The sequence below is a fragment of the Cebus imitator genome, unplaced genomic scaffold, assembly GCF_001604975.1.
Source record: "Cebus imitator isolate Cc_AM_T3 unplaced genomic scaffold, Cebus_imitator-1.0 Scaffold109, whole genome shotgun sequence".
In the NCBI taxonomy this organism is placed as follows: Eukaryota; Metazoa; Chordata; class Mammalia; order Primates; family Cebidae; genus Cebus; species Cebus imitator.
The window spans coordinates 5,122,999-5,132,954 of record NW_016107424.1 but is presented as its reverse complement, the minus strand read 5'-3'; the positions used below and the strand labels follow the sequence as shown (position 1 = coordinate 5,132,954).

The following is a 9,956-nucleotide window of genomic DNA, read 5'->3' as shown; positions in this document are numbered from 1 at the left end:
GACCAGGATGGTCTCAATCTCTTGACCTCGTGATCCACCCGCCTCGGCCTCCCAAAGTGCTGGGATTACAGGCTTGAGCCACCGCGCCCGGCCAGAAGGGTAAAATTCTAAAGGAGGGTAAAGTATTCAAATGGAAACAAGAAGTGCATCCCTGATGCTATCCATCAGTTCTACAGTATGATTATAGCAACCAAGGCAAAGACAGTGAATCTCTCACTACCTTAGGATTACACCAACGTGTTGTCTGTCAACTAAATAATCTGTGACTACATGCTCATGAACTATATGGTATTAAAAAATATATCAGAGCACAATGAAATGCATCAATTATCAAAAACTATCAACAAGCATTTGTCCAATCATTTGTATCACAGAAATTAGACACGTTCCCAAAGTAGTGTAAAGTTAAACAAGTATAATAATACTATCCTAATAACCCTTTTATTTAAACATTAATTACCTTCACATATGGATTACTCTGAAGCAAAAATGCAGGAACTTGGAGTGTAAGGTATTCATTTTCCCTCCAGTTTAACATAAAGGCAACACACTCCTCAGCTATAACTTGACGAAGAGGAATATCTAAAAAGCAAAGAAGAAAACAGTTGGAATTACTAACACAACACTAAAGTAAGAACAAAGCAAATACTTGCCCAGAGTTCAATGGAATAAAAAAACTGGTCAGCTATTGTGACTCACACCTGCAATCCCAACACCTTGGAAGGCCAAGGCAGGAGGTTCACTTGAGGCCAAGAGTTTGAGAGCAGCCTGGGCAACAGAGCGAAACCTTGTCTCAAAACCAAACAAAATTTTGAAAACACAGGGTCTCGCTCTGTCGCCCAGTATGGCGTACAGTGGTGTCATCATGGTTCACTGCAGCCTTAACCTCCCAGGCTCAAGTGATCCTTCCATCTCAACCTCCCCAAGTAGCTGGGACCACAGGTCCCACCACACCTAATTTTTACATTTTTGTAGAGATGGGGTCTCATTACGTTGTCCAGGTTGGTCTCGAACTCCTGAGCTCAAGAGATCCACATGCCTCGGCCTCCCAAAGTGCTGAGATTTCAGGTGTGAATCACCATGCTTGGCTACAAAAAATGTTTTAAAAATTAACCAAGAGTGGTAACGTGCCCGTATTCAGGAGGCTGAGGCAGGAGGATCTCTGGAGCCTAAAAGTTTCAGGTTACAATGAGTTGCCAATATGACCATGCCAATGCAGCCGTCCTAGATGACAGAACAAGACTCTGTCTCAATCAGTCAATCAATAAAATTTGAAAACCAACAGCTACAGAAAAAATAAAAATAAAAAAAAACTAACATTTCACACATTTCTGCAAAATTTCCCAACAATAGATTGCACGTTCCCCCCATTAATCAACAAAATCACCTATTGTTAGGAGTCAACATTCCTTTGTGCAAATCTAAGAGTAGACACTTATCTTCCAGAAGTTTATCATTCAAGTGAGCAGACAACAATCACACAAATAAAACAAGTACAAAATAGTATGGAATAAACTTTCAGCACATTTACAGCAAAGTAGGTAAACCATATAATCAAACTGTAATAAAATCTGAGTTGACATATTTATCCTTTTTTCTGATTAAAATACTCATAAGAGACAAGTCATTCAACAAATATTTACTGCACCAGAAACAATTTTAGGTAAGTAATATGAAAAAAATAACCCAGGCTTATTTTGAACATTAGCTCCTTTGAAATAAATAATTGTTAAATATACCCTAATATATTGTGATTTTTTGTGGCTCAAAGTATGTAACATCAGGTTTTAATGCACTTCAGGAAAAAGGCAAAGAAACCAAAATGAATCCTGAATAACAACGTTAAGACTGAAAATGGGGAGATTTATTAAATGCCTCCTTTTCTAGGGTAACTATATTTCTCAGTTTTTCTAAAAAGATAGGGCCTATGACTATTTAACTCTCAACTTACTCCAAAAGAAAAAAAGATTTGACATAACAAAAAAGATGCATAAGAACATGGCAAAATAAAAATACATTATTTGCATCATCTTCTAAGGAAGGAACAGGCCAGGTGCGGTGGCTCATGCCTGTTATCCCAGCTACTAAGGAGGCTGAGACAGGAGAATCACGTGAACCCAGGAGGTGGAGGCTGCAGTGAGCCGAGATTGCGCCACTGTACTCCACCCTGGGTGACAGAGTAAGACTTCGTCTCCAAAAAAAAAGAAGAAATGAAGACAGTAATGAGATTAGTTCTCCAAATACATGCACACCATTGAGTTCTAAACATTTTGCCAAAAGGATTCCTTTCATCATCAGGCACTCTCACTCAAGGCTTCATCACCTGACACTCTGATTAGTAATACCAGCTGACTAGAGGAATAATTTTTTTTTTTTTTTTTTTTTTTTGAGGTGGCGTCTGGCTCTGTTGCCCAGGCTGGAGTGCAGTGGCGCCATCTCGGCTCACTGCAACCTCCACCTCCTGGGCTCAAGCGATTCTTCTGCCTCAACCTCCCGAGTAGCTGGGACAACAGGCACGTGCCACCACACCTGGCTAATTTTTGTAATTTTACTACAGATGGAATTTCACCATACTGATGTGCCCAGCCTAGAGGAATAATTCTTAAGGACGAATTAGAATCTAGAAACGGGTCCACGAGTTCAAGACCAGTGTGGGCAACATGGCGAAACCCCAACACTACAGAAAAATACAAAAACTAGCCAGTTGTGGTGGTGAACACCTGCAGTCCCAGCTACCAAGGGAGGCTGAGTTGGGAGCCTTGCTTGAGCCCAGGAGGTGGAGGGTGCACTCCAGCCGGAGGAATAGAAAGAAGCCCTGGCTCAAAAAAAATTAAAAATTGAAAAATTTTTTTAAAAAAGCATCTTACTTAGCTACAAAGGTATTAAAAGTCGAGGTCTCTCTCCAGACATATAATTGGTCTTAGAATAAATTTGTAGTCCCCTCATCCCACCTTTTTTTTGAGACAGGGTCTCACTCTGTCACCCCGGCTGGAGAGCAGTGGTGCCATCTCAGCTCGCTGCAGCCTCAATCTCCCTGGCTCAGACTATCTTCCTAACTCAGCCTCCCTAAGCCTCCATGATAGCTGGGACTCTAGGTACACACTACCATGCCCACGTAATTTCTGTATTTTTTGTAGAGACGAAGTCTCACTATGTTGCCCAGGGTGGTCTCAAACTAAAAAGTTGAATTTCTTGTCAGTTAAGATCACTTCCTGTTCCCGATAATAAAGCCAGATCAACCCATGTAAAAGAGTGCTTCCCTTTCTGTGTTCTACAGAGGGGTATGCATCTAATTCATCCAAAAATTGGCCTTCTATCACTAGGGAATTTTCTTTCTTAAAGGAGAGCAGAAAAGGTGGCAGATGATGCTCTCCATGGAGAGACCATGCCTATCAACCCTGATGCTTTCAGCGGTACCGGAGTACAGAGTTGTGAGAGCATCACAGCCACGAGGCTATGCCAGACTCAGATAGCTTAGTCCGTAATTGAGGCCTGATCAAAGTCAAAGACGAGAACCATACCTGTGGAAAAAGATCATGATCATTTTAGTCTTCTTCCTATTTGAAACAGCACCTTTCCTTCTTATTCGTTTTTTTTTTTTTTTGAGACTGAGTTTCACTCTTGTTGCCCAGGCTGGAGTGCAGTGGTATGACATCGGCTCATCACAACCTCTGCCTCCCAGGTTCAAGTGATTCTCCTGCCTCAGCCTCCCGAGTAGCTGGAATTACAGGCATGCACCACCACGCCTGGCTATTTTTGTATTTTTGGTAGAGACAGAATTTCTCCGTGTTAGCCATGCTGGTCTCGATCTCCTGGCCTCCAGTCATCTGCCCACCAAGGCCTCCCAAAGTGCTGGGATTACAGGCATAAGCCACCACACCCAGACTCCTTATTTTCGGTACTGTTTTTTTTTTAATTTTCGGCACTGTTTATAAGCACAAGCTACAGGACAAGTTGCTGAACATTTAATAAGTTAGGAGTTTACAAAAATTATAGGCAGCGCTATCAGTGCTTTACACTCCCTACGCCCAAAAAACTGATGTGAACTACAAACTGTTAAGCCGAAAAGGTAGTACAAAGACTAATTATTTAAAGGCATTTTCACCCATTTCAAAGAGTAAGAGCAAAGGCTTCAAAGGTGGGCTGATGGAGTAAAGTCATAGTTCTGTTTCTTCCTGTGTGACTGTGGGCAAATTCCTCAACCTCTCTGCACCTCGGTTTCTTAGTTATAAAATAGGGATAAGGAACTAGCAGCTGCTTCACGGAGCTGCTACAAGGACTAAATGAGTTATGTACCTAAAGCTTAGAACAATGCCTAACATGTAGTTAGCACTCAACAAACAGGGTTTAAACATTCTTTCTGATTTTAGAAAAACCCTGTATGAAAAACCTACCTCCTGGTTTTAAAAAGTAAACATGTATATATAAGCAGCATGTACGCTTTAGTGCCAGCATATTGTTAGATCAATTCTCATGAAGACATTACAACATTTAAGACCACTGATGTGTTAAAGGTCAAAGGTATTCTCTCTATAGGGTACTAAAAAGTTGGGATCTATGACTGCATGCCCCTGCTGGAAATTAGACTTTAATTAGAAATTAACCCAAAAGACTCAAGACGGTAGCACTTGTTTCTGCTCCAACACATTACTGGCACCTTCCTTTACGATGCAATTTCACTGTTTATTCTATTAAATGTGTACAGTATGATTTAATTACTCTAAATACTCCTAAAATAGAAAAGAAGCTGCTTTAAGAAAGATTTATATATGTCATAGATGATCATTTATATAGTAAGCCCCTTTTCACAATAAGACATTTACAATCAGAATTAAGCACCCAAGATCTGTTCCTAAAGTAGACACAGGTGAATTTCTAGCCCACTGGCAATCAGCGTGAGGGCATTTTGTGGCTGTAACGAGAAAATAAAACTTCAACCTGTACACTCAAGGACATTCTGATTCAAACACCGGAAAATTGCAATATAGTTTCTCTAGTGTGTAGAAGTATCCCCCAAAATTGGTGCGTACCTGGAACCTGAGAATGTGACCTTATTTGGAAACAGTCTTTGCAGATGTAATTAGATATGAGGAGGTCAGCTGGATTAGGGTGGAACCTAGATCTAATGACCGGTGTCCTTATAAGGAGAGAACATAGACATACACAGGGAGAAGGCCGTGTGAAGACAGCAGCAGAGACTGGAGCAATGCAGCCACAAACCAAAGATGGCTGGGCCACCAGAAGCTAGGAAGACGCAAAGCAAAGAGTCTTTCTTGGAGCCTCTGGGGGCAGCACAGCCCTGCAGACACTTCGACTTCAGACATCCGGCCTCCAGAACTGGGAGAGAATACATTTCTGTTGTTTTAAGTCACCGAGTTTGTGGTACCTTGTTACAGAAATCCCAGGGAATGAACAGTTTCCTTCATTTTTCCCAATGTTCTCAAGTGAACACCAAACCCAATTCTGTTTTGGGAGTGAAATAACTTTTTTTAAAGATGATAGACTCAAGTAAATGTTCTTTTAAATTTTCCCCCACAATTATTTGAGTACTGAGTTTCAGAAATTTGTCTTTGTGAAACAGTCTTACCAGGAAGCCTCATTTCCAGATAGCCTCGGACCCTACTAATGAGGTCAGATGGCGGTCTCTCTCCTGCCTGCCCTGTCCCAGCTTCGTGTGTATGAATATCCAAAAGCAACATCTCATTCAGCATGACCTGACGAAGCTTTGGTGAGAACTCTGTTACCAACTCCAAACAAGCAGCAAAGAGCTGTTTAGCATGGAAGAAGTCCTATGAAAAGAAACAGAACAGCCTGGGTCACCTTTCCTTTGGAACCAAAAAATGTGTGTCTTTATGATGACAGAGCAAAGAGAAAAAGGATTAATTCAAACAGTTAACGTTGCTTATCTCAGGTAGTGATGCTAGGCTCTCTTTTCATCATCGCTGTATTATTGATTTATTCCAATAAATATTTAATACCTTTGTAATTTAAAAAATCCAATAAACAATATAAAATACATGCTGTATGGTTAAACAAGTTTTATAAAAGTTATAAAATAACCAAAGACTTCCATATTTATATGGGTATAAAATTCTATTACAAGCACCCTTCTCCATCCAACATATTCAGAATTAGATCACAGACCATTCAAGGGTTGCACATTCTAAAATCTTCGCACACCACCCCACTAGCCTATAAAATTGGCTAACAAATCAAGTAAATTAAATCAGCTATGATCTAAGTCCTTTTCTACTCATCTCACTCACATGTTTCCAGAGACTAGATTCTATTTCTCCACATACTTCACTCCAATCATCTGGCTTCTACCCCCATCTTTACAAAGAAATAGCTCTCATAAGCCAAAGATCTTTTAATCGTCCAATCTACTGAACACTTGTCTGTTATCTCACAGGAATGAAGAGCTGCAACTCGGTGCTATGTATCATCCTTTTCCTGACATTTTCTTTTCCCCTAGCAATTACACCTTCTACATCTGTCTGCTCCTCACACCCATCACACCACTCTTTCCTGGACCTAGTGTTGCATTCCCTAGGGTCTCATGCTCTTTATATTCTCTCTGGGTGATCTTTGGTAACTCCCAAATCTGTAACTCCAGTCTAGACATTCTCCAAGCTTCAGGCTGTTTCCAACCATAGCCTCAAATTAAAATTGTAAACATAGACTCATTATCTGCTCTGCAAAAATGTGCTTCTGCACATTCACTTGCTGGCATTGTCACCTGCTCTGACTCCCAAACCAGAAGTCTGAGCATCACGCTCAATTCTTTCTGTCTCTTGCCTTCGAGATTAAATCAGTTACCAATTGCTTCCAGATTTTACCTCCTAAATATTTCGCTAATATGTTTTCTTCTGCCGGGCGCGGTGGCTCAAGCCTGTAATCCCAGCACTTTGGGAGGCCGAGGCGGGTGGATCACGAGGTCAAGAGATCGAGATCATCCTGGTCAACATGGTGAAACCCCGTCTCTACTAAAAATACAAAAAATTAGCTGGGCATGGTGGCGCGTGCCTGTAATCCCAGCTACTCAGGAGGCTGAGGCAGGAGAATTGCCTGAACCCAGAAGACGGAGGTTGCGGTGAGCCGAGATCGTGCCATTGCACTCCAGCCTGGGTAACAAGAGCAAAACTCCGTCTCAAAAAAAAAAAAAAAAAAAAATATGTTTTCTTCTATCCCTTCAAACACTTGGGACACTTACTAGCTGTGTGCCCTCGGAGAATGTAATACCTTTAAAACTGAGATCATACCTTTCACAAACTTTTCGTGAATAAATAACAGACGTCTTTGAAATTGCAGAACAGTCTCTGTGCCCAGTAAATGTTATGTTAGGTGTGGAAGGAGAAGAACTGCTAACTACATTCCCCCATTAAAACTTTTCAATGGCTTACAATTGTCTCATGATGCATTGTCCAATATGGCAGCCACTAGCTAGATGTGGCTGTTGAGCATGTGAAATGTGACCAGTCCAAATTGAGAGATTCTATAAAGTATAAAATACTTACTGGATTTGGAAGACTTAGCACATATATTTTTAAAAGAATGCAAAACATCTCAACTTTTTCTATCAATTACAGGTTGAAATGATAGTTTAGACATATTGAGTTATATAAATCATTTAAATCAACCTCACTTTATGAAATTATAGATTACATACATGGCCTACATTATGTTTCCACTGGACAATGTTGGTCTAGAGCAGCAGTTCTCAAACTTTAGAATGCAAACAAAATTACTTCGAGGGCTTATTTTAAAAGATGTTGTGCCCATCCCAGAATTTGATTCATTAGGTCTAGGATGGGGCCCCAGAATTTGTATTTCCAGCAAGTTCTGGCCATGTTTAGTGGCTCATGCCTGTAATGCTAGCACTTTGGGAGGCTGATGTGGAAGGGCTGTTTGAGCCCAGGAGTTCAAGACCAGCCTGGGCAATATAGTAAGACTCTGTCTCTACAAAAAAATTTTATTTCAAATAAGCTGGGCATGGTGGCACATGCCTGTGGTCCCAGCTACTTAGGGGGCTGAGGTGGGAAGATCGCTTGAGCCCAGGAAAGTTAAGGCTACATTGGGCCGTGATCGTGCCACTACACTGAGGTCTGGGTGACAGGGCAACACCCTGTCTCAAAATAAAAGTTACCAAATATCACAGATGCTGCTGGTGTGGGGACACAGATAACTTATTTAACCCTCAATTTTAGTTCATTTCTGCCTTCCAAATGCTGTCTTTAACCTTCCTACACAACTTAGTGTATCATCAGTCATGCAACTGCACTATTTTATATGATTTAAACATTCCACTTAAGTTTCAACATCCCAGACTGCAAACTCATGTAAAATACACTACAAAAGTAACTTTATACAATTTTGTTTTTTAATCTTGGTACACAATCTTTACTAACTGAATTCTACAAGTAATACCTTTGCATGTTCTCTAAATTTTTAAAAGGCACAGAGCAGTATCCATTTATTTGATCAAGATCATTTTAATTACAAGGGTAAAGGAAAAAGAACAAACCAGAATGCCTTTTCAAATATCCTTTTAGGCCATGAGTAATTTTAGAGATTAGGAAAAGTTAAGAATTTCTGGTTCCTGACTTCCTGCTAAAATTAGTAAAGCATATACTTTTTTTTTTTGAGATGGAGTATTGCTCTGCCACCCAGGTTGCAGTGCAGTGACATAATCTTAGCTCATTCTAACCTCCAACTCCCAAGAGATTCTCCTACTTCAGACTGCAGAGTAGCTGAGATTACCAGTACCCAGCTAATTTCTGTATTTTTACTAGAGACAGGGTTTCACCATGTTGCCCAGGCTAGTCTCGACCTCAATTGATCTGCCTGCCTCAGCCTCCCAAAGTGCCAGGATTACAGGTGTGAGCCCCGGCACCTGGCCATAAAGCATATTTTTCTACCCACCTTGGCCTCCCAAAGTGCTGGGATTACAGATGAGAGCCACCGCACCTGGCCCCATAAAGCATATTCTTAACAGGTGTTTGATACACACTTTTACTCACCTTAACAATACTGCAGTGCAAACCTTTGGCCATAAGAATATAAACCAAATCTCTTGTTAAATTGTCTTTAATTCCCAGGATAACACCACTATAGACAGAAGGTACTTCCCACTAAAAGAAACAAAAAAATACATATATACACACACACACAGAGAGAAAGCCAAATCTAGATAAGAATCTTTCAATAATCTTTAATCACACTAAAAAAAATAATTCATAGGTGGTCTCTTAAAAAGAAAGGAAAATGACAGCCATAATATAATGCTGACGAAAATGAACATTCACTACAATCAGTGCGTAATAATGGATTGGGACTTTCTGAAGGATTAGTTAGGAAAAAGACACAAAGACTAGGAGTTTTATATATATTAATTCAGGTAATCCTCACAATGATACTAAGGTAAGTACTATTATGCTACTATTATCGTTTTGCAAATAAGGAAACTGCAACACAAAGAAGTTAAATAGCTTGTTCAAGATTATACAGCTATTTAAGTATGAAGCTGACATTCAAACTAAAGCAGGCAGTTAATCCCAGAATGTCCTATAACAACTATTATGCTATACTCGTACATCTTTAAAATTTTTGGTTTTTGCTTTTTGAGACAGAGTCTCACTCTGTTGCCCATGCTGGAGTGCAGTGGTGTGCTCTCTGCTCACTTCAGCCTCTGCCTCCCAGATTCAAGTGATTCTCCTGCCTCAGCTTCTCAAGTAGCTGGAAATACAGGTGCACACCATCATGCCCGGTTAATTTTTGTTATTTTTAGTAGAGACAGGGTTTCACCATATTGGCTAGGCTGGTCTTCAACTCCCGGCCTCGGCCTCAAGTGATCCACCCACCTCAGCTCCCCAGAGTGCTGGGATTACACGAATGAACCACTGCATCTGCCCTCATCTTAAAAATTTACACTAATAAATAGCATCAATGCTAAAAAA

The 9,956-nt window shown here is 40.4% G+C and overlaps 1 protein-coding gene across 6 annotated transcripts in view; it reads right to left on the bottom strand.

Annotated features, from left to right (window-relative positions):
• The window catches only part of INTS8 (integrator complex subunit 8), a 99,326-nt gene that overhangs the window by 56,004 nt on the left and 33,366 nt on the right, over window positions 1-9,956 (bottom strand). For all 6 annotated transcript variants that reach the window (XR_005201772.1, XR_005201775.1, XR_005201773.1 and 3 more), the window contains 3 exons: window positions 9,021-9,131; window positions 5,588-5,789; window positions 461-582 (listed from right to left, as the gene is read on the bottom strand). Coding sequence is in view for 1 of the 6 variants with exons in the window: in XM_017538133.2 (XP_017393622.1) it covers window positions 461-582; window positions 5,588-5,789; window positions 9,021-9,131 (435 nt within the window). In the remaining 5 variants the exon portion in view is untranslated. The remainder of the gene's footprint in view (window positions 1-460; window positions 583-5,587; window positions 5,790-9,020; window positions 9,132-9,956) is intronic.